At 42.2% G+C, this 25,711-nt stretch overlaps 1 protein-coding gene and 1 non-coding gene across 2 annotated transcripts in view; both read right to left on the bottom strand.

Annotated features, from left to right (window-relative positions):
• Positions 1-3,412: 3,412 nt before the first annotated feature.
• The window catches only part of FAF1 (Fas associated factor 1), a 498,603-nt gene continuing 476,304 nt past the window's right edge, over positions 3,413-25,711 (bottom strand). The window contains exon 19 of the mRNA XM_070368090.1: positions 3,413-5,538. Within this exon, the coding sequence (XP_070224191.1) occupies positions 5,455-5,538 (84 nt within the window). The 3' untranslated portion in view covers positions 3,413-5,454. The remainder of the gene's footprint in view (positions 5,539-25,711) is intronic.
• LOC138987337 (small nucleolar RNA SNORA31) lies at positions 19,117-19,243 on the bottom strand. The gene has a single exon (XR_011463823.1). It is a non-coding gene; the product is annotated as a small nucleolar RNA SNORA31 (small nucleolar RNA).

Raw genomic sequence — 25,711 nt, 5'->3', positions numbered from 1 at the left:
TCATTATTTCTTTGTTTGAATTTGGTTAGTAAGTCCAAATTACTGTGTGTTTACTTCGAGTCATTTTGCTAGGCCTTGAGGATATGAAGTAGCTCAGACTCTTTGGGGAGCTCACAGTCTGGGGTCAGGGGGAGGGAGAGCACGTGAGCTGAGAGTTCCAGTTCAGAGCGATTCAGCACTGCAACAAATCCAATCCAGCTCAGCACAGGCCCCTAACCTGGAGAGCGTGCGGGGGTGTGGCCATGGTCCGGTATACCAGCCATGGTGGAGGAAGTGAAGCCTAAACTGAAAGTGAGGGCTGGATGGATGGATGGTGCAAGGAGTCTCATGGTGACGGAAGAACAGTCAGGGGAGAGGGACTAGAAAGTTGATGCTTTTAGGAAACTGCAGGTATTTCAGGATTGAGGGCGTGGCTGGAGATACAGATGGGGAGGGAAGTAGGGACAGATGACAGGTGGTTTAAATCCAAGCCGAGTTTGGATTTATTTGGAGGACAATGGGAAGCCTTTGAGGGGATAGAAGCAGGGGTGTGGCATGGTAAGGCAGATGTTTTAGAAAGCTCTTTCTGGCAGTTAGGTGGAGACTGGTCTAGAAGAGAAAGGACTGGAGTAAGGGAGATCAGATAGAATGTAGTTTCATAAGCCAAGTGAGAAATTTAGGTCAGTAGGGACAAAGGATGGAGTAGGGAGTGGAGTTTGGAGATGTCAGAGGCAGGGAAACCTTCTTAAATCACTGCATGTACTTAAGAGGCAGTGCTTAAATTCTGGCTCTGATGCTCTGGGGAATGAGTCATTTTGGAATGCTGAGTTTTCTATAAAAAGTGACTTTTTAAACCCTCTTGGCATCCACCAACATTTAAAAGATGTTATGATTGTAACTATTATTTGAAATGCTTTAGTTGTGTCATACTTTATCTGAAGGTGGCACTGAACTGTCATAAACACAGAAGCTTTGGCGTTGAAGATCTGGGTCCCAGACTTCGCTCTGCACTAGTTCTAGAGCTCAGCCAAGTCACTTCATCATTTTGAGTTCGCTGCCTCTTCAAAGTGGGGTCGAGATGACCCACCTAGCTGGTGGTTGTGGTCTTATGGGAGGTAACGTACCCAAAGCTCTAAGCATAATGTGGGCATATCCTGAGTGCTCAGCAAGCTAGTCCTCCTCGCTCCTCCACCTTCTCACGATGCCCTGGGCTGACCCTTACGGACACCAGTAACTCAGTGACACTTTATGCAGGGCTCTCTGACCTTCCCTGAAGGACCCCAGAGCACTGCATTTGGACTTCTTGTGTCTGCTTTTCATGTTTTCTGTGTCTTCCCCCAGAACCTGCCATTTCATACTGCTGTCGTTACCCAGATAGTAGATGTTCTCTAACTCCCTTACATGTTAGCTAATAGTTAAGTGTGAATCATTTAATCTTCACAACTTTATCAACCAGGTACTTTTATTATACACTTCACAGCTAAAAAGCTGAGGCACAGGAAGGTGAAGTAATTCCCAAGGGCACACTATTAAGTGGGGGAGTGACTTGAATTCAGGCAATATGGCTCCAGAGGCTATTCTCTTAACCACACATTATGTCACAGTTAATAGACTGAAGACTGGAGAGCAGGTCTCTCTTATTGGTGTTTCCTTTCAGAGGAGACTTCCAAAATGCAGGAGCTGCATGGCCAGTTGGGGTTGTTAACGGTGATCTTCCAAAGCAGACTGAGACAAAGGAGAAACACTAAATGTAGAGGGAGGTTCAAGGCAGGAAAGCCTGGTTGTTGCATCTTACCCTCTTTGTGGCTTTTAGAGTTATTAATAATAAAAAAAAAGACTTGATGAGAAGAATCGACAGATTCAACTTCCCAAATGGTCTGATGTTGTTTGCATAATGTAAACGGTGGTGGGGGGAGTCGATCAAACCCACTAACAATTTGATAAATACAGATTCTCCTTCCAGAATAGAACACATTTAACTTTTTGTATACAGTTGTAGGGAATTCTAAGATCCATGTTTGGACATGAAATTTAGAGGTTCTTTATGGAAGAGCTGTGGACCTGAGTATCAGAGCCTGGGGCTTGAGTTCTACTCTTCTACTGCCATTCTCTCTGACTTCAGGCAAGCATCTACCCTCTGAGCCTCAAGTACAAAATGCAATGATCATGCCTGGCCTGCTTCCCTCGCTGCAGTGGACTGTAATGATGGCTGTGGAAGGTGTGGTAAAATGCAGAGTGCTGTGCAAATGTTATCAGCACACTGAGGTTCAAAGAATTTACTCACCTTGGGTCACACAGCTATTCAGTGGCAGAACCAAGGTTCAAACTAAGACACTGTAGTCTCTGGAATGTGTGTGTGTGTGGTTAGGTCTCCCTCCAAGAATCTGAAAAAGGATCAAATGAGATAATGCATGTGGAAGGGTCACTTAGACTATAAAGTGAATTACTCCTGGACTGAATTTAAGATTCCACATCCCATCTGCCTGTGGGATTCAGGACTGGTCGGATGAGGGGCTGAGGGGGATGGTGGAAGTGTGTCAATCAGAGACGCTGCTTATGGAGACAGTTAAGACCCCCTCCCATATCCACATGAACTTCTGTGCTTTCAGGGAAATCTGCTGGAGCTCTGCAACCTCCCTGACCAGCACATTTGACTCAGCATGTCTAGCTTTGAGAGTAGAAATTTTAATACAACTGCAGACTTACTTTATGTTTTTAATGTCACTAATAAAGTCTATAAAAACCTGAATCCTCTTCTCTTACACTGAAAAGGAAAGACTCCATAAAAGAACTCAGAATTTGGATGCTTGCAATTCAAAAATGAACACCTGTGTGTCCCAAAAAACTAGTGATGCCCGAGCACGACACCATTGTAAACCAGCAAACTCCCCCAAGCTGCACCTTCTGAGAGGCAGCAGGAAACTGGCAATACTTCCTTAAACCTTCAAACAATTTCTCCAAACATACAAGTGATAATCCAAGAAATACAAAGGAATGAACTGGATTGAGGCAGGGATGACTGCAGCCCTGGAATGATACTCTGGACAGATGGGCAAGAACACAGAGCACGTGTTCTGACCAACACATTTCTGTGTCCGGAGGCTGGGATGTAAAGCCCAAGGAAGCAGTAAAGCCAAGGACAGGAGGAAGAATTACAAAGGACAATGCTCTTTCTGTGGGGACAGTAAGTCATTTAATGTTTTTCTTGGATCCTAACTTTACATGTCATTTTAATGTTGTGTTTGTAAGAAAGGACATAACATTTCTCTGGCCTCCTGTTCTAAAGCTCAGTAGAACAGAATGGCATGAGTGAACAGTGATAACTAGCTGGGGTGTCTCCTAGCAGAGGGACCAATACGATAACGATAGGATTTCATGAGACCGAGCAAGAACTTTTCAAGGCAGGGTTGAAAAAGGGTGTGTAAACTTCATACAGGTTCAAGTAGCATTTAATAACTTTTATGAAATCGGTTTCAGAGTAAAGTCTATATTATTGGAATACAGAAGTGAAGGTGATAGAGGGGAACAATATGATGCAGTCAAACCCAAATTAGATGGAACAGGTCAGATATGAGAGTGAACTCAAGAGTCGCCTCCCTCCAGTCCCCACCCACACCATTGCTGCTGGTCCTGAGTGTGGCCTGAGTTCAGGGCTGTTGCTTCTCCACAGCAGCTACAGAACATGGGCTCCCTGGAGAAAGAAGAGCTGGCGTCCAAGTACATCTGTAGCATTGGAAATGATCGTCTTGTGGGGCCATCAGTTTAGGAAGGTGGGAGTGGAGCTGGAGAGGAAGTGCTCAGGTTGAACTACTCCGGTTTGGGTCTCTTTTCCTTACAGCCTCCCTTAAGAGACCCCTGGGGCCAGAGAAGGCCTGTACACAGGCAGATGTAGCATTAGTCTGTTAGGAACACACTTCTCTTAAGAGAGTGTTCAGGGGAAGTCCCTGGTTTGCGTGTCAGAGAAAAGACACAAGGTGGAATTTTCCTGGCCAATGCCCATTTCTGGGCAGAGGGAAAATGACCAGGCATATCTCAGGCTGTTGTTAAGAGTCTCCTGAGAACCCCTTGGTTTGGGTCAGGGGGACAAACCCAGCACTTAAGACTCTTCTGGGCATGTACAAAATGTCAAATCAGGATCCCAAACCCTAGGATAGAGACCACAGGTGATATAAAAACAGATATGGAAAAACATTTCAAGACTGAAAATAAATCACTAGTGGTGAAGGTATAAACAGTTCTTGCAAGAACTAAATTCCCAACCCCAAATCCATAGATTATTAATAATCCACATTTACTAAATCATCCCAAATTATTATAGGTAAGTTCAGGCAATACATGTCTTCTGAGCTGAGCCCTCAGGTTTGCTCTCTTAAATATATGAAATCAGAATTTTCAGCCACAGAATGAGATCCCTTTCATTTGAGATAGGAGTCTACCATCTAATACTGAAACATTAAAACAGTGAAACAGTGGGGCAGGTTCCTTATTACAGCCGGGCTCAGAGTCCACGGGGTGGCTGATCGGATTTTGGCGACAGTCAAGGTGCTTAAAACACCAAGTGACAAGGTCCAAATATGTGATGGAGTAGAGGGAGAAAAGAGCGAGAGAGAATTGCATTCAGTGTACACTGACGGACCAGCAACCTGGGAGCTGGTACCCATGAGGTTCTACCTGCCCAAGTGCAAACCTAACAGCAGCTTTCTGCAGCTGGGCCAGACACTGAAGTCCTGGCACTGGTCCTCTTCACACTATCTCAACATTCACATCGTGAGCTTAAACAGTTTCTCACACTGTAATGGGACAGCAAATAACTCCCAGATGGAACCTGGGGACCCCAAGGCAGCAGCAATAAATAAATATCTTGCTATATGTCAGATGCAGTCCTCAAACACCTTACATCTTAGTAAAGGAGTCAGGAAGTATCAAAAAAAATGATATGCCTTTTGTTTTCCTACAACAATGTTTAATCTCCATGCCAAGAAGTCCCATTTGACTTTATCCCCCTGCCTCTTAAAATTAGGTGACAAAGTAGAAATCCAGTCATGAAAAGAAAAAGGCAGGGGTGTATGAGCCCTGGCTCAATGAGACATATCAAATACACAGCAGCCTGGTGTCGCAGGTCAGGCAGAATGGTCCCCGACCCTGTGTGGGGAAGATGGGCAGGGAGAGGTAAAAATCCTACTGCATGATCACTCACACTTTAACAGCGCATTAGTCATTGAACAAAGGTGAGGTGAAGGGGTCAGGGTGGAAGAGTTGTAATTCTCTACAATGAGGATTGGGAACATATACTCGCGGATGGGAAATTTTAAGTAGCTATGTTTATTATTACTTTTTTCCAGCAATCTTGCAAGAGGCAGAAGTGTGACATTGAGTTGAGTGAGACGAGCGTGTAAATGGGTTGATGAGGAGCCCTCCTCTTGATGCAGGCCTCTGGCTTGTCAAGGAATGGCTGGTTCCACCGCTGAGCCATGTTCACTCTTTTGCTTCAAGGAAAAGGGTTTCTTGAGGGAACAACTTTACCTCCAATAATGACTTATTTGGGTCCAGCTGGGTTACCTAAAAAGAAAGAAAATATATACTCAAAAGACGGAAAGCAGCACTATTTTCTCTCGCGGCATTCAGGTCCTGTCCTGAACTCTGATTCTGAGCCTACTATGTACCAGCACGAGCATTTTCACACCTACTATTTTCATCTGATTCTCAAAATAACCCTGTGAGGTAGGTGTTGTCCCCATTTTATAACCAAGGAAACCAGAGCTCAGAGAGGCCAAGTCTCATAGTTTAGTGGAAGAACTAGCATTTGACCTCAGGATGTACGTTCAAGCTGGAATTTCTTCCTGGGCAGGTGGAGACCCACAGCTCAGCTGGGACAGCAGAGCAGGAGGGCCTTAGGAAAGGGTGCTGGTTAAAAACTGATCGGCATTCCAGAGGACATGCACTTGTTTAACTCTGGACAGCAGGGAGAACCTTTTCTGTTTGGTGGGAGAGAGCTAAGCTTTTGGGGCTGATCTTCCTGCTGAACACACCTGCAGCAGAGACTATACAGTGCCCACCCCATGGAGCCCAGAGACGAGCATCTCCCCTACTGAGGAGAGGTTCCCTAGGGAGGCATATCAGTCTCCCTGTTGGTGGCACTGGTGAAGATATTTAGTTCCAAAAAAAGAAGGGAGTTGATGCCATAATATGACTTTATATTTTAGAAGTAAAAATTATTTTATAATATGAACTAGTACAGAGAATAAAGCTAGACAGAGTCTTCTTGGCTCATTGGGGTATGTTAATCATATCCCAAATCAAACCCTATATTACGTTTATGTCTTCTTTGGTCACCGGCAAGGATGTGATGTGGAGATTTTCTGAATCCAAGAGTGAGAGAAAAAAAAACCTCAAACTTTCCTAAAGGGAACATGAATTTTAAAAAGCTGAGACATACTAATACTAGTCTAGCGATACGGACAATGGGCCGTGACTCCAGAAAGATTCTGGTTTAAATCACAACTGCGTAGCTATTAGCTCTGTGGCTTTGGAGTTAATATCAACCCTGTAGGACTGATATGAGGATTAAGTGAAGAAAAACATAATTAGCACAGTGCCTGGCACAGAGCAGGTATTCAGTGATGGCTGCCATATATGTGAGTAACTATAAGGGTGGATGATGGACACACAGATAAACGGACAGCTCCAAGTGTGTGTGACAGGAGGCTGGGCAGTCTGCTCAGTCAGATTTGTGTACAGGAGCTCTGGGCCCCTGGGCAAAGACTACAGCACCTGAGACAGGCAATCTTGTCCTCTGCTCAACTCAAGCCACACCTAATGAGATGGCTCTGCTGTCTTCTCCAAGATGATGGGGAGAGGACACCCTGGGGGCCTAAGCGTCACAGGCAGGCTGGTGAACTGAAGAAGGGAATACTATCTTTGACTGTATCCAGATGGAAATCTGGTATGCCCAGGAGGGTCATTAAGGAGACACATCCGCCTCCAGAATCCTCTCTGCTTACAAGGAACCCATTGCAAGGCTGCTCTACTGATATCTCTTGGGCTCTGGGCAGATGGGCAGACAAGGTGGTGGGGAGAGCCTAGCCTGCTGTCTGTCTTCCAATGCACAGGGGGTAGGGTGGGGTGGGGAAGGGGGGCAAGCTGCAGGCAAATGTTTACCCACTTCCCCAATTAACGTACAACACTGCGCCCGCTTCTGTCAACAAACAGAGTTATGCTGCCTCTGCTTCTGACTCGTTGGCATTTTCTGCCCAGCTGCTTCTGCTATTGTTCTTAATTAACAAGCCAGAGCTCTTCCGCATCTTCTACTTTGTTATTTGTGGTTCATAAATATGATGTTTGCTGGGAGAAACCAAAACCATAATACTGCTAGAGCTGTGCATACCAGCAGAAAGTTAGGCTAAGAAGCAAAAGAGGCTGGGACATTGGAGCCTCGAGGCCATATTATCGATATACAAGGTTAGATGTTTGGAAAACACACCCAGTTTTCACTGTGTCTGATAAAAGTTGAGTGATTTTTCCCAGTCAGTTTAAGTGGGAGAACTGGGATTTGACAAGGAGAAAACTGTAATTTCTTGAACACCTACTACATGTAGAGCACTTTAAATATGTTATTTCATTTAATCCCTAAAAAACTAGGCAAGGTAAGACGGAGATGACAGAATTGAGGCTCAGCATGGCTGCCACTTGTTTAAGGCCACATAGTTAGTGAGGGTCTGTCTATACAGTACAGTAGTTAAAAACAGTGAGGTAACAGATTCAAACTCTAGCTCTGTTACTTACTACTTATATGACCTTGAAGAAGTAATACAATCCAAGGGTCTCAGTTTTCCCACCTATAAGATGGGAATAGTAAAATTCTCTTTTATAGGTTGTTGTGCTAGTTAAATGGAATAATGGTGATGAAGGCTCTGGTACAGAGACTGAACCAGTAAGTGCTCAGCTGGTAGCAGCCATTACTAGCTGGAGCACTGCCTTGGGTGGGGACTGGATCTGCCTAACTTTAGCTGGAGCTCTTTCTCCAAAGTCTTCTGGAGCTCAGGCCTGCACTAGGCTCTCTCTCTTACTTCCATCTTGTTGCTCAGCAGAAGGGCTCCCTTCTCTCTGATAGATCAATGTCTCAATACTTGGAGAATCCTGTCAGCAGGGCTGTGCCACCAAAAGACTGCTCACATTAAATGTGGTTGTGTTGGGACTGCTCCTTCTGGTGCCCCGTATCACAAGCAATTTTGTTCTCTGAAGGTCATTTCAGACAGAAATTTAAAGTGAACAAGGACAATTTCGTTTCCATTCTCATCTGCCTGGAGTAGACAGAAAGACTGTACTGTACGGAACCTAGCGAGATGCAGGATGCCATGCCTGTCCCCAGCAAGAGTGTGGCCATACTGTGAAATGATCCTGCAGTGTTCTGGGCCCCATTCAAGAAGGACAGGGAGTGTGCTGGAGGGACCTCCTGTTAGGGAGGAATCTAAAAACCATGTTTTCTAACACACATCTGAAAAATGGGGTATGTCTTCCTGCTGCTGTAGGGGCAGGGAGGGGGCTGTGTGCCCTCTTTGAACATCTGCAGGGCTGGCAAGTAAGCCAGGCAAACAGAGCAGATGTGTTCTCTGCAACTCCAGTGAACAGAGATGGCAATGATGAGGTGAAATTGTAGGGGAGCAGAACTCAGCTGGTCAGAAAATACTTTTTAATAGAGCAGCAGGTGCTGGTGTGGCCACTACTTTTCTTTCATCTTTCTTCATTCCCCTCTTGTTCTGTAATTGTCTTTTTGTTTTTCTTTTGTCATCATCATCATAGTAGCAATTATCATTCCAGTCGACCCTTGAACAACCTGGGGGTTAGGGGCATCACCTTTCTAAGCAGTGGAAAGTCACATAGTAACTTGTAGTCGTCCCTTCATGTATGCAGTTCCTCCATATCTGTGGTTCCTCTTTATGTGGGTTCTGCATCCACGATAAAACTGAGATCGTGAGAATATGAGAATGGCATATTACTGTAGTATTTGCCGTGGCTGCTGCTAAGTCACTTCAGTCGTGTCCGACTCTGTGCGACCCCATAGATGACAGCCCACCAGGCTCCCCCGTCCCTGGGATTCTCCAGGCAAAAACACTGGAGTGGGTTGCCATTTCCTTCTCCAATGCATGAAAATGAAAAGTGAAAGTGAAGTCGTTCAGTCGAGTCTGACTCTTAGTGATCCCATGGACTGCGGCCTACCAGGCTCCTCCGTCCATGGGATTTTCCAGGCAAGAGTACTGGAGTGGGGTGCCATTGCCTTCTCCGGTAGTATTTGCTACTGAAAAAAAAAAATCTGCCTATAAGGGAACCTGTGTAGGGTTCAACCTATAAGGGAACAACGTGGGTTGTTCAAGGGCTAATCATATTCAGTGCCTACAGTGTAGCTGGAACCATGCTAAATACTTCATATAAAATGCTTTTGAAGTAGTCCTCAAAACAGCCAAACAAAGTATGTATTATTATTACCATTTTAAAGTTGAAGATATCATGGGTTATCTTACCCAAGGTTGCAGATTGAATAAGGTTTAAAACTCAAGTCTGCCTGACTCCAAAGCTAAGGATAACCAGAGTGACACTGGCCTACATGTTGACAGGCTGCCCTGGGACAATACAGGGGTTGGGAGGGGAAGGGAAGTATTCAAAGAGGGGCTTATTTGAGGAAGAAGAAGATCATGATGATAAAGCTAACATTTATTGAGCATTTAATTTGTACCAGCCACATTCTAAGCACTTAACATTTATAAAACAATTTAATTTTCATAATAACCCTCTGACATAGGCACAATTGTTATTTCTATTTTACAGATGAGGAAACTGAGCCATGGAACATATTAACACTTGCTTAAGTTCTCAAAGTTGTTAAGGGCAGAGCCAGAATGTGAGTCAAGGCAATTTAGCTTTGGAATCCATATGTTTAACTATTGGACTATTTTGCCAGAGGTGCTGCTAAGCATAGAGTCCACACAGAGAGAAGAAGTTGGATGACATGACCCTGAGGTTGTTTCTAACCAAGCTTCTAGGATATAAGATCTTCACTTTAAGAATGGCAAAAGGTCAAGGGTCAGGAAAAAATCCTGAAATGTTTATAAAATACGAATACAAAAATGCAATCTGAGCTTATGTCCTGCCATTTACTTGGGATTTTACTGAATTATTGACTTTCTAAATCAACAGAGAAACCCTCCCTTTGGGACCTTCTGGGGGAGGAGGGGCCATTCTCAGATAAGAAGTATGGTCTGACTTTGTCTAGGTTAGAAAAGGAAAGTCAACCTTCTTGATACTTTATTCATTATATTTAAGAAACCTGAAAAAAAAATTCTCATTAAGTTTACATTTTAGCAAACTGGCTTTTGTTTATGTTAACAAAAATGAGACATGCTTTCTGCCAAAGAGAGTTATTCTTTTCTAGGTCACTTTTCTCAGCAGTTTGAGCTTTCATGTATATTGTACTTCTATTATTTCCCTGGGCTTTTTTTTTTCCTGAAAAAGTATAACATTGCTGCTGAGAAAAATGTGAATCAATATGACAGTTTCTCATCCTTAGGCCATATTGAGTGAGTCCTACAATGTTAGAGTGGGAAAGCTCCTTAAATGCCAAATGGTCCAAGCCCTTCACTTCTCTGTGGGCAACCTGAGGCTCAGAGAGGTTAAGTGACATGGCCCAGATCACATGGTTGATAAAACAGATACAGTGCTCCACCTGTTTCTGACTTCTGATCTGAGGTTCTTTCTAGTCACACTATTTTGCTTCTCACTTAACAAAAAATGCCTGAGCAGAAATATAACACTACTACTAGGCTGGGAGCTACCTGAGAGTAGGAGCTGAGTAATACTAAAAATAATAGTAACTGCAATATATGAACAGTACTTTATAGTCTGTAAGATATTTATACAAACATTAAATCAAAATCTGGTAGGGTTGGTATTATTAATCTTTTATGTTTTATTTAGCTTTCCTGAGGTACGCTTTTATTTTAAAATTGAATAAAGGCAAGTCTGGATCTAATATTTTTACATTTAGAAAAAAATGCTAAGTTCAACAATTGGTTTTGAAACTGAACATCTGCAAGCAAAAAATGAATCTAGATGCACAGACATTACAGCCTTCACAAAAATTAACTTGAAATGGACTGTGAACTTAAATGTAAAACACAAATCTATAAAATTCCTAGAAGATAACACAGGAGAAAATCTAAATGACCTTGGGTATGGTGATGGCTTTTGGGATACAACACCAAAGACAATTCATGAAAGAAATAATTGATAAGCTAAACTTCATTAAAATTAAAAACTTTGCAAAAGACACTGTCAAGAGAATGAAAAGACAAGACAGAGACCAGGGGAAAATATTTGCAAAAGACACAACTGATAAAGAGCTATTATCCAAAATATACAAAGAACTCTTAAAACTCAACAATAAGAAAATGAACAACTCAGTTAAAAAATGGGCCCAGAACCTTACAGATACCTCAGTAAAGAAGATTGACAGATGGCAAATAAACACATGAAAAGATGCTTCTCCAACAGCATATGCCATCAGGGAAATGCAAATGAAAACCATGAGATACCACCACACACCTATTAGAACGGCCCAAATCCAGAACACTGACAATACCAGATGCTGACACTCATCTGCTGGGGGAATGCAAAATGGCAGAGCTGGGGGAATGCAAAATGGCAGAGCCACTTTGAAGACAGTTTGATGGTTTCTTACCAAATTAATCATATTCTTACTATAGTTCTGTAACGGCACTCCATGGTATTTACCCAAAGAAGCTAAAAACCTAAGGTCCACACCAAAATCTGCACACAGATGTTTAATAAGCACCTTTATTCACAACTGCCAAAACTTGGAAAGAACCAAGACGTTCTGTAGTAGGTGAATAGGTAAACAGATTGGAATATCCAGACAATGGAACATTATTCAGTGATAACAAGCTCTCCAACTACCGTAACATATATTGTCTAAACCTTAGAGCAATCCTAAGAGATTGGACTAATTTATCCTCATTTTCACAGATGAGAACACCAAAGTTCAAATAGGGACATTACTTGCACGTGGTCATACAGCTAGAAACTGGTGGAGCTCACGTCTTCTCACTCTAAATCCTGAGCTCCTTCTACTCCATGAGGTAGCACAAAGGCCACATATGTAAATCCCCATATTATATTTAGTAAAACTGAATACATCTACCCTTGGTTTTGTTCAAAATTAGCATTTACTTTGAACTTGGAGAACAACTTGTCTTTCTGGTAAGCTATGAGTAACATATTCTGTTAGCTGTGTATGTGTGCTCAGTCACGTCCAACTCTCTGCGACCCCATGAACTGCAGCCTGCCAAGCTCCTCTGTCCATGGGATTTCCCAGGCAAGAATACTGGAGTGGGTTGCCATTTCCTCCTCCAGATCTTCCCAACCCAGGGATTAAACTCACATCTCTTGTGTTTCCTGCATTGGCAGGCGAGTTTTTTACCACTAGCGCCACCTGGAAGCCCCCAACATGTTCTGTTACTTACTCTATTAAAAATATGCATATTAAATATTACAAGTTTAAAAAATAATTGTCAATGTCATCACTATCAAAAAATTTACCATTTATTTGGCAAAGTGTCAGGCACTATACTAGCTGTTCTATATATTATCTAATTAAATGGTCACAACAATCCTATGAGATAAGTACTCCTGTTATTCTTATTTATAATGAATTCTCTGAGGTCAAAAACGGTTAAGGGACTTGCCCAAGATTACACAGGTAAGTAGGAAAGATAATGCTGGAATTTGCACCCAGGTTTGTGAGCTTCTAGCCTGTATCTGATGCACTGTACTTCACCTCCTTTTAAGTTCTGATCCTTCTTCTAAACAGGGGACAGCTAATGTGACTAAATGGCTTTTCTTGGCCATAAAGAAAGCAGGCATTCTGCAGCTGTCCTGGCTCATGTCCCTGTTGTGGCACAGACTTTGTTGTTCCCCACAGGAAAACAAGCTACCTTTTGTTACTATCAACTTGGTCCTAACAGCTAATTGTCCATTTTCTTTAAACACCTTTTGATGAGCTGGGAATCCTTAAAGAGGGCAGTTATACACACAAAGTATCAGAGGAAGAACTTAAGACCCAATCTGCTGGTCCTGTGCTGATCAGGGTGTGAAAAGGCTTTGGTAACTGTAAAGTCTTTTGCAAACATAAGGGACTGACCATCAACATCATCCACAACACCAGTTGTAGCTCCTAGCAAATTCTCCTCTACATTTGCTGCAGGTGGTAAAGCAAAAAGAACTTCCATTCTGGAATGGTTGCACTATGGGGCTGGGGCTTCACTATGGCTTATTTACATGCCAGCTTCCAGTATAGTTTCTGGACCAATCTGTCTCACAGGATCACAGAAAAGAGTGGCAGTGGGGTGAGGATTTCCAGGAAAGAGTGAGAGGTGCTACTCTTCCCAGTTGTGTGGTGGAACAACCGCGGTGCTAGAAGTGAGGGTGGGTGGTCTTCTGTGGCTGCTGAGCACAGGAGTGCCTATAGGACATCTTATCAGTGTTTTCAGGTGGGAAGAAGAGAGAAAGAAAGAAAAGTTAAAGGAAGAACAAAGGGAGAGAAAACTAAGGTCTAGGCTGCCCTATGTGGTGTTGTTGGTTTTTTTTTTAATAGTATAATGATAACAACAGTTAACATTTATGGGAGCTTACTAGGTGCTAATTGTACCAAGTACTTTATAAGTACTACACAACCCCATGAGGGAGGTACTATTACCTCCACTTTAAAATGAGGAATAGAAGCTCAGAGAGTTTATATAACCTGCCTAAGATTGCACAGGTGGGAAGTAACCGAGCAAGGATTTAAAACTAGGTCTGGTTCCAAAGTCTGTTTTCTTAACCACCACATTAGGTATTCCTAGTACTGTAGTCATACAATGCACTATTTATTCTTTGCCTTTTGCTTGGAAAGACTATCCCCTTTGTGTAACTGAAGCATAAATTTCCCCACAACGGAGTATATTACCAACTCAGGCACTTGGGCAAATTTCATTCATAGCTCCTCAATTATCACAGACCTAGTGATTGTTAAAGCTGGAGGGCCTTTAGGAGTCCATCTCTGTAATAGATGGGGAAAGAAAAGCCCAGTGAGTGGAAAGAACTTACCCAAGGTTACTCAGCACTCTCAGCAGATGTGGGACCAAATCTGGATTCTTCATTCCCAGCCTATGCCTTTAGACAGGCTGTTTAATGAGGATACCAATTCTAAAGTGTTCTCAGTAACAAAATGACCTCAAATTTGGTACACTGTCAGGGAGATCCTAGGCATCAAAACAAAAAATGTGATCCTCTCCTTGCACTGCTATCCCTGATGGTGGTTTTGGTCACTACACTTTTTTTTTTTTTTAAGTTTAAAGCAGGTTTTTTGAGAAAGACACATACTCCACAGGCAGAATGCAGTCCATCTCATAAGGCGAGAGTGGCCTGGTCACTGTATTAAAGGGTAGTGGGGAAGACCCAGAGGGAACAGAGGGACTTCTATCAGGAGAGGTGGGGGGTGGGTTGTGGAGGGGAAAGCCTCTTTAGTCTAGAAACACAAGAAGATCCAAATTGGCAGAATGAATATAAAAAACATTAAAAAAATAGAAGAGGCATGCCTCCTCACCCTGGGAAGCCCAAGATTAGTCCTGTCTCTCCTGGGCTCTGGAAGACACAATTTCAAGTAACTAAAAGGAAGTCCTACTTTACAGAGTGGTTTGCAAGCTCACTGTTTCTGAAAGCTTAATAAACAGGGTACAGGCAAATTCATTAATGAGGATTCTGGAGTGTGGCAAGAGAAAGCCAGAGCCACTCAGCCTTGCTGGTGTGGGTTACAGGTGTACCAGGAAATGGGTCTCATTCCTCAAAGCAGCCAGGATCCTGAGGGGTGGGTCACCTTTGACCCTGAGCACCTGGTGTGATTATCCGCAATGAGGTGCACAAATATTTGCAATGCATGTTCTGATCTGAAACAGTCTGGGAAACATTGAGGGAGGGGACATGCCTCACTTTCAGAGGCCCATATCATGGAAGGCAGCCAGGATCTTGCATAAAAAGCTCCTGGAATAGAAGCTCAGAGAGTTTGCCTCTGATAAAAGATGAGTCCACAACACCGCACTAAGACAAATGAAAGGAGAGAAACCTGTTAACTGTTTAGATTTAGAACTGCTAAGGTGAGTCACTTCAGTCGTGTCCGACTCTGTGCGACCCCATAGGTGGCAGCCCACCAGGCTCCCCCGTCCCTGGGATTCTCCAGGCAAGAACACTGCAGTGGGTTGCCATTTCCTTCTCCAATGCATGAAAGTGAAAAGTGAAAGTGAAGTCGTTCAGTCGTGTCCGACTCTTTGCGACCCCATGGACTGCAGCCCACTAGGCTCCTCTGCCCATGGGATTTTCCAGGCAAGAGTACTGGAGTGGGGTGCCATTGCCTTCTCCGTTAGAACTGCTACTTGGCTTAAATACTCTCATAGAAACTCTGATTATTGTTCTTTAGTAGACATGGATTAAGTGCTAATTAGGGAGGCAGTAAGAAAAAGGTCTGGTGGGTTTTGAATCTTCACTCTGCATGAGTGCTCTTGAGTAAGTCACTGGACCTCCAGAAGACCCAAATTTCTCACCTGTAATGACAGTATCATTCAATACCTAATAAGCTCTCACAGACCATTTCTCTGGGTTTCTCCTGTCACTTGAAAGAGAGTTGAACAAAATATCTGAGTCCATCTCCCTCCTACTTAAAACTCCTACAAGATTCCATACGACAACAGGATAGTTCCTTTTTGCTTTGACCTCATTTCCCCCAATTTGTAAATGGGTAAGTTTCCTGGCAAGGCTCATAGCATGCCAATAGTGGAAGGAATGGCTGGAAAGACAGTTTGGAGACAGACTGTAAGGGGCTCAAATGCCATATTATGTTTAAACTTCTTGGAAAATTTTTTCTCTCAGGCTTTACAGAGGCCTGGAATAGCATACTAGAAGCACTCTTCAGGGAGAGTGGCTGGGGAGAATGTAAGCACTTTGAATGCATTTTAATACTCAAGCAGAGCCATGTGCGCCGGTGTGTGCGTTAACTCTGCACGCCAACACAGCTCAAGAGCTGGAGCTTTGAACAGGAGTTAAAAGAGTTGAGTCCCTAACGACATACAAAAGACTCGCTGGTGTGATTTATTCTGATGTATTTACTTATCCAATTACCAAAACAGCAGGAGATCATTAAATTTTCTAGTTACCAGATGCAGCACGTTCAATATCTTAAATGTTACCAAGGCTCTCTCTGAGCTATTTTGATATTACATTTCATCTGCCCAAAGCTTATGAAACTGGAAGGCAAGAATCATGAAGAGAGCAGGTGTTTTCTTTGAAGGCTGGTACAGTGGGTGTTTCTACTGCACCAAACTTATACCAGCTCCCAAACTCATGGATTTAAGGAAAAGTACTCTGATGAGAAACAAAAGTATTTAGGAGGGAAGATGTTAAGAGAGTGGAGATAAGCAATTGAAGGTGGCTGGAGATACGCATTTTACCTGGCCAGAACTTTCTTCATGTTCATTTCCTATCGCTTCAGTTCCGAAGTCCACAGAGGGTGAGTCAGGCCTCAGAGTAGAGGAGAAGAGAACAGAACGAATACCCTCTTAGTGACTACAAACTTCACTACTAACCTTAGCATACCTGTGTGAGCTTGAACAAGTTACCTTTCCTTCTCCGCGCTTGACGCTGACATCTGATGCAGCATCTTACAGGCCTGTGATGAGCATCATCACAGCTTGTCTTCACACAAACATTTCCTGTTTAAGACTGAATAACTTAAAAGGTAGGACTGTTTCTGGCTTCTGTATCTCCAACATCCAGCAAAGAATCTGGTATATTACATGCTCTCAATAACTGCTTGTTGAATAAATGACCAAACCAGGGAATGGACATTATGGAATACTAAAAAATACAGGGCAAGACTTTATTAATGATATTTTAGGAGTAAGTTGCAAAATAGACATTTATTCTATTTTCTTTTGAAAAAAATATCAAGAAGTAGAATCTGGGCCTAAACTTTTTGAAAGGGTGGTGGTGGCTTGGCCCCAACATTCTTTACTATTTTGATCTCTAAATACCATCCCTTCAAAGATGTTATGCCCTGGTCAACCAGAGCAGTTTGCTATTCCCCATTTATAGCTTCTGCTTCTCTTCCCTGAACCTTTGTTTATGTTGTTCGCACTAGTGGACCATCCTTTCTCCCCAGTTTCACATGTTGAAAACATCCTTCAAAGCTCAGCTTAACTGCTACTTCTCTCATGAAACCAGGTCTAAGTGACAGAGTGTCTTCTCCCATTCGCGGGGTCATGGCTCCTGTTGACAAAAGGGCCATATATGTTCACTGAGGTCTCTCCTTCATATTCCTATTCCACTATCCTGCACCTGATGAATTCACACTTGCTTAACTAATACTTTTGTTTCCCCTTAGGTTTCTCAGACTAGGTGGCTTAAAGGGTCTGCTGGCAGACTCAAGGTTAGTGTTTAAACTGGAAAACAAGCACAGGTAATGCCAACCTTGTCCTCTGTTAAAATAGTACTCCTATACTTTGACCAGACGGGGGAGCCTGGTAGGCTGCCGTCTATGGGGTCGCACAGAGTTGGACATGACTGAAGCGACTTAGCAGCAGCAGCATACTTTGACCAACCCATTTCTGAAGGACCTACCCCAAAGGATCAGCTCCTATCTCAGACTAAGTTATCTGTCTGTTCTGTCTCTTAAGTTATATTGCAATTGTCTATGAGTCAGTCTCTCCAGTTATATTGAATTCTGAGGGCATATTCTGAGGGTTTTACTGACTTTCTATCCCCAGGGCCTAGTAGACTACTGGAAACAGTGTGAATTCAACAACTGTTGGCTGACAGACAGACCTATTGAATGACTGAATGGAGGCTCCCCACTACCCACTAAAGCCTCCACCAATCCAAAATCAAAAGAAGCCACATCCCTAGACCTCTTCCCTTAGACCCACGCCTATGGCAGGGAGACCCTCCCAGTGATGCCACCAGAAGGTCACCCAGGCAAGTCCTCTAGCTCTGGATTCTCTCTGGCCCTTGCCTCAGTTAGCCCTGCTGCATAGACAAAGGGAATGAAAATAAGTTTGCATCTGTTGCCCTTTCAGAAGGGACAGATTTTTCCCTGCCTATTTAAACTGCTGTTGGAATTGGATAATTAGAAGGATTTAAAAAATCTTAATACTCTAAACAGAGAAAACTGGTTCTGAATTATTAAGCAACATTTTCAATGCATGTGAATAACCTTAAGTGACTTAACTTCCACCTGATCCTAAGCTCTGGCTCAGATAAATAAATGTGAAATATTGTCAAAGCCCTGGCTTATAGGAACTGCCAAGTACAGTAAATAAAAGCTTAAGTCCCCATAAACTGCCTGGGACAGAGACATTCTCATATAAAAGGAGTAAGAGAAGATGATCTTAAATAAAGCCAGCAGGACTGGGAAGCCAATGGTTTTGTTTTAATTTTCAGAAGAGAGTTGTCAACAGGGTAGGTATTATCTATATCCAGGTCATTTAATTATAGAATCACATAGTATCAGAGCTGACAGAAGATTAAGAAAGCACTTATTTTAATCTCTTCATATTTCAGATGAGGAAAACAGGACCCAGAACTTACTTCTCTAGTAAGTACCTTCCTTGAGATCATACAACAAATGGCTGGAAGAGTAAAAATTCTGTTCCAGGATACATGGCTCCCAGCTCAGTTTCCTTTCCACTACATTCCATTCATCTGAGACTACCCTACTGGAGATGTCAAAATAAGAGGCTGACTGTTAAAAAAACACCTGAAATATTTTTTCCATCTCTTCATTTTTAATCTATGTGTATGGCGCTAGTGGTAAGAACCAGCCTGCCAATATAGGAGACATAAGAGATGCAGGTTTGATCTCTGGTCTGGGAAGCTCCCCTGGAGGAGGGTATGGCAACCCACCCCAGTATTCTTGCCTGGAGAATCCCACTGACAGAGAAGCCTGGCAGGCTGCAGTCCATAGGGTCACACAGAGTTGGATACAACTGCAACGACTTGGCACGAACATCCTTTGCCCTAAAATGGGTCTCTCTTTTTTTTTTCCCCTGTGTTCCCCCATTCAATCTGGGCTGCCACAATCAGACAGGCAGAAAGCGCGAGAATGTTTTTCTTCCATCTGTAGTGTAAACCTTAGCAGACAGTAACTGCTTCAGGTCTGTCAAATAGATGCATTAAAATGGGTCTCTTGTAGGCAACATATTGTAGGTTCTTGTCAGAGGTTCCTTAAAAAGCTAAAAATAGAGTTATCATATGACTCAGAAATCCCACTCCTGGGCATATATCTGGAAAAGAGGAAAACTCTAATTTGAAAAGATACATGCATCCTGATGTTCACAGCGGCACTATTTACAACAGCAAGACATGGAAGCAATTTGTGTCCATTTGACAGATGGATAAATAAGGTGTGGTATATATACACAGTGGAATACTACTCAGCCATAAAAAGAATGAAACAGTGCCATTTACAGCAACACGGATAGACCCAGAGACGATCATACTAAATGAAGTAAGTCAGACAGAGAAAGCCACATATTATATGATACCACTTAGTTGTAGAATATAAAAAAAATGATACAAATGAACTTATTTACAAAACAAAAATAGACTCACAGATATAGGAAACAATCTTATGGTTACCAAAGGGGAAGGGGGGTGTGTGGGAGGGATAAATCAGGAGTTTGGGACTAACAGATATATACTATTATATGTAACATAGATAAATAAGAAGGACCTAGTATACTGCACAGGAGATTACATTCAATATCTTGTAATAACCTATAGTGGAAAAGAATCTGAAAAAGAACATATGTATATGTATATCTGTATGTCTGAATCACTTTGCTGTACACCTGAAACTAATACAACAATCTAAATCAACTATACTTTAGGAAAAAACAAACAAACATGGGGGAAAAGTAAAAACAAAACAAAACAAAAAAACCACTAAAAATTTAACTACATGGGTGACTTCTTGAATTCCAGAGACTCCATGCTTCGAAGTTCTGCTTCCATGACTATGCAGGGGGAGCAGGAGAAAACCAGAGAGGGAGAGGGAAAGAAAGAAAGGAGAGGGAGAAGAAGGGAGTGAATGAGCAAGTGTACAGGAACGTGGAGGGAGGAAAATGGAATAAGTGAGGGTGAATGCCACTATAATGTGGTCCCTCTCTTGCCTTCCTCAACCATGAGGATACCATAAATTACACATGAGTTTCAGCCTGGTGAGATGAGAAATACAAAAACCAAACAAAAACAGTAGATGCATGAATGGGTAGGAATATTTTATTTTCTCTCATTTATTTACTAGACAAATATTTCCTGAGTGTTTACCATGAAGTCAGAAATCATGCTGGGCACTGGGATAGAACGGTGAACACAGCACTACCCTGTATTCACAGGAATGCAGCATCCAGGCAGGATGCGCAAGAAATCGGCCCACTGCAACTCAGAACAGTCAAGGGCTACAGTACGGAAGAAGGCGGCAGGGGAGCACAGGGAAGGTAAGCACCTGACGCAGTCCTAGTGTGTCATTAACTCTGTGTTGCTCTCTCTTCTTTGTCTCATTCCAGTACACACGACTGTTTCCCACAATCTAATGAACCATTCTACTGACTTTCAGATACAATAAACTAGTATGTGCCAGGCACTGTACTAGGGAAAATTCAAATGAATCAGACATAATCCCAAATAATTTCAGATTTCATATGTACAAACTTTTTTTTTTTAAAAAAAATGTATATTGTTGTTGTTATTGTGTCCAACTCTTTGCGACCCCATGAACTGCAGCACACCAGGCCTCCCTGTACCTCACCATCAAGTTCATGTCCATTGCAATGGTGAAGCCATCCAGCCGTCTCATCTACTGATGCCCTCTTCTCCTTCTGCCCTCAATCTTTCCTAGCATCAGGGACTTTTTCAATGAGTTGGCTGTTTGCATCAGATGACCAAAATACTGGAGCTTGAGCTTCAGTATCAGTATATCTTACACTAATTCCCTGACTATGTAAACTTGGGTTAACCATTTCTGTTTTTGGTATCTTTGGTTTTTCGAGGCCTTGATTAAATTGTATTTTTCTCGGCATCTTGCTTTTCTCATCTATAAAATAAGGATTTTTTGCAGTTCTCACAGCCTAAAATGCATGCGTGAGGAAGGCCTGTTCACACAAGGAAGGAAAGTGGAATAAACTTGGAAATATCAAGAATCTTCAGGTTTGGGATTCAGCCACAGACACTAAACCTAAAGCCTGCAGGGCTAGATTCTGGATAAAAAGCAGGGTGTGGTCCAGGTGAGGTAGGCTAGGGCTGCAGCCGGAACTGTAACGAGCACCGCAGTGAGGCCCAGGGGAACTGGTATGTTGATGCATGAGCTACTGCACTGGGAAACTCCAGCACCGGCTTTGAAAATTACAAGGAGTGTCTAGAAAAGGTTAATCTGCGCATATACACGTTTGCAGTTGTTTGTATTTACAATGGGGTTATTATACAGACTTTAAGTGAACAAAGCGTGTCTGCAGAAGCACCTGGAATACTGAGCACAGAACTAATGATTTTTTATTTATGGCCGGATGGAGCCAGATTGGATTCTATGTACAGCCTTCAAAAATTTATTTGATTTTGGATACTGAATGATATAGTGCTTTATAAGGACCTTATAAAATTAAGTTCTGGGGCAAAGTAAGTTAATTTGGGAGAGGTTTAAATACATCAGCCTATCTACACACAATCCTAACAGTCACTGCATTTTATGTTTAGCATGTATAGGGAAAGAACCTGGATTTTAGAATCAAATACTGGTATTGACATTTACTATGCAACTTTGAGAAATTTAAGCTCTCTAAGCTTCTGTATCCTCATCTGTAAAATGGAAATGATACGCATCTTTCAGATAACTAATATACTTGATTGTGCATACAAGTGGCATAAAATAAATGGCTTTATTCATTGTTATAATCCCCTACTGTTCCAAGTACTTTGTAAATGAGTTAGAAAGGGGCAAGGGCAGATTTATTAAGTTTTGAATCCCATTCAACTTTCATGAAATGGCTGTAATCACCTCAAATATATTTTAAAAACTGTTTTGTGTACCCCTTTTGATCTGGCGAGGAGCATTCAATGATGGGTTTTCTTACAGGGTATCACTTGGTCTCTCAATTTTTTTGTGGGTTAGCAAAATCCTTTCTGTTCCTTGCCATCAACTTCATCACAACGGCTTAGGTATACTGAGCATTTACTACATACTGATGCTAGTGCTTTATAAGTATCATCTCATTGCATTTTTCCAAAAGCCCTGTGAAGTAGGTACTAGCATTATCCTTCTCTTATAGATGAGGAAATTGAGCTACATAGAGGTTAAGTAATTTGCTAAAGATCAAAAAGTTAGGAAATGCAGAGGTGAGAATCAGCTTGGGACTCCAGAATGCAATCTTTTAACTACTGCCTTATACTGTCTCTCTGTCCCGTATCTCCTTCAAATCCACTCCAGTTACTGCCAGGGCCAGTTTTGGTATTGAGCCAGTCTCAGTTTAAATCTCTTTGTCCTCATCAGAAAGTACCTCCTAGACTTTCTCCTGGCACCTCAGACTTAACAAATTCTAAAGTGAACCTGCATCTTCATCAGTCTTCTCTGATTCTGCACATGGTACCTCTAAGCACCTTTGACAACTCCTTCTTCCTATCATCCCTATCCTGACATAGTTAGACAATCACCAAATCTCAGCGATTTGTGCTTCTTCCTGATTCTGTCTCCTCCTCATCTCTACCACTGTCATCTTAGTTCTAACTCCCATAAACCTGTCGTCTTGTGTACTTCAAAACAAGTACCTGGTTTCCCTTCCCAGGCTCCCACTACTCTGATCCTTTCTGATACAAATAATCAACAGGTTTGAGACAGTAGGGGAAAAACACAGAAATATGTAATCAGATGAGATCAGGCATGGTTAGGGTGGCATGATGTAGACAGAAATGTGGACTCAAAAGACCTAGCTGGAGCCATTGATCTGCAACTTATTAGCAACCCAATTTGTTAGCCATTTGACAGCTCTAAGCCTAAATTCTGCATCCTTACACAAGAGCCAACATCTACTTTTAACTAGTTAAAATTTCCACTAGAATTGGTTCCATGAGGGTAAAAACTTTATTTAGGCTATTCACTACTGTATTCCCAATGTCTTATGCTATATAAGAAGTACTCAAGTGTTTGTTTAATGCAAAGAGAACTCTCCAGTATTTTTTACCTCCCATCTCATTTTTCTCCACATCCAACTTCATATCCTAAAATCTAGTCACTGCAAACTGTGAGCAATTCCCAATCAGTTGCTGCTAAGCCTAGTGCTGAGGTGCTAACTAGTGTTCCTAAGTGTAGGAAGGCTGGGTGTAGGAAGGAGAGACTGTGTGTGTGTTAGATGAGCTGTGCTTACGCATGAGTTGGTCACAAATTCAATGTTAACTAATCAACATTATATGTCAAATAAGGTGTTTTTAAAAAGAAACACACATAAGACAAGGTTATATATTGATTGGTTGATGAAAATTTGTGAGGAGAGGCTCATAGTAATTTAACCCTCCACTTCACCTAGGGGCAACAATTGAGTATTTAATGCTTGTGACAACTTTATACAACGTAACTACTGCAAATTATAAGACCTGGCTACACCTCTCAGTTCTAAAGCTAACAGCCCCATGGCCTACAGAATAAAATGGTTAATTTCTTAGCTTTAGTTACCTTTCTCACCACAATGTGCACTCCCGACACAGACCTTTTTGTTCAGTCAAATCAGTGTATGCTTCTGTGCCTTGCTTGGTGGTATGTGCACCATGCCTGCTAGGGTGATCTCCTGCCTTATCGCCCCTACAGACTTGGTCTTTTAGACCAAAGCCATGTTATAATTGTCGTTACATTCTGCCCAGTGTGTGTCATCCACCTACACTCCATCTACCCACAGTTCAGGGAGCCCCTACTCTGCGATAGGCCTGTGTGGTCTCTGTGTCAGAAACAGGGGTCACAAAGGCAAATAAGACAGTACAGCTACTGCCCGACGTGAGTTTACAGTCAGCCCTGGAGGACCCGGATATAAATGTCATCATGAGGAAACGAGCCTGTCTCTCACTCTCAGAAAGACACCATAAACTAATTCAGGAATGCTTCCTACTATGAAAGAAATCTGCTGTTTTGGTAAAACAGAATGCAGATACTAAACTATATATTTCTACTTGAACACACCTTACTTAACCTTTTGTTATTGGTCATGCAAGGTAGACTGTTAGATATCCTTCCTGTAAAAGCTGATAGTTTCTAAACAGTTAATATTGGATAAAGATTTCTTGTCTTCTTAAAACCAAAACAGAAAAGAAAAACCAAGGACAGGAAAGAGGGTGTGGGAGTGAAGTGAGAAATAATCACCATTACATCATGTCAGTTACCATTATTAGATTCTTACCCTGTTAAATGCTATATATATATTAAACATGTTACATTTATTCTTTCACTTAATGCTCACAACAACCCTTTAAAGTAGACACTGTCACTCCCATTTCATCAAGAGATGACACACTCTCTCTAAGATCACTTAGTGAAAAGTTGATCTAGAATCAAGGCCAGGTCTGTTTGGCTTCAGGTCGATGCATGCTCTTGTTTTAGGCTACAGCGCCTCAGAAATGTGACTGAAAAGAAGAAGCAGTGTTAAATAAATCATCCTTACAGTGTTGATTTATATTTGCTTATACAACAAGCAAGGAAAAATAAATACCAACAACTCCCTCTTTAAGTAGCCAGTTTGAAGAAAGTAATTCTCCCTCTGTGGTGAGGAAGCATAGTTGCAACCTCAAGAGCAACTGCAGGGGCTCTGAGCAGACCACTACAGATTTGGGGGCGAGTTTATATTGAATATATTGGCACCCTAGAGACTAGGTGACGACCATCTCTGGGGACTGAGTTTCCCTCAGGTTCTCTTAAAAATCTTTGAAAATACAGGGTTAACTGATGCCTGTTTGTATTCTGAGGTTATTTTTATCCTTCACTACTGGACCAAGTTCTGCTACAAGTAAAGATGAGAGGCAAAGTCAAATGCTTAGAAGTTTCCCAGTTTACGGAGTTCTACCTACATATCTACTAGTAAACCCCAGAAGTAAACTTGAGATGTGACTGTCTTAAAAAATAAAATTATATCTGCAGAGAAGAGGCCTGATGACTATTCTTTTGACAGGCTTGCTTACGAGGTCGGCATCTGGGAACCTGGCTTTGAGGAGGGTTTGTACGATTTCTGGCTTTGAGGAGGGTTTGTAAGACAAGTGTGGCTTACTGTGCCTAGACAGTCTGTACAAACAACTTGTTAATAGTTTATGCTGAACATTTTCTTTTCTTCTGGGATTCTGGATTTTTGGTGTATACCAGGCAGAGGGTATCTACATGATCAGCCCCCAGTGAAATCCCTGAACTGAGTCTCTAATAAGCTTCCTTGCTTGGCAACATTTCACACGTGTTGTCTCAAGTCATTGCTGGGGAAATAAGTCCATCCTGAATGACTTCCCTGGGAGAGGACCCTTAGAAGCTCTGCCTGGTTTCTCCTAGACTTCAATCTATGTGCCTTTTCTCTTTGCTGATTTTGCTTTGTTTCCTTTTGCTGTAATAATCATATCTGTGAGT

This window comes from Bos mutus, chromosome 3, assembly GCF_027580195.1.
Source record: "Bos mutus isolate GX-2022 chromosome 3, NWIPB_WYAK_1.1, whole genome shotgun sequence".
In the NCBI taxonomy this organism is placed as follows: domain Eukaryota; kingdom Metazoa; phylum Chordata; class Mammalia; order Artiodactyla; family Bovidae; genus Bos; species Bos mutus.
The sequence above is the reverse complement of the archived record's forward strand: the minus strand, read 5'-3'. Positions and strand labels throughout refer to the sequence as shown.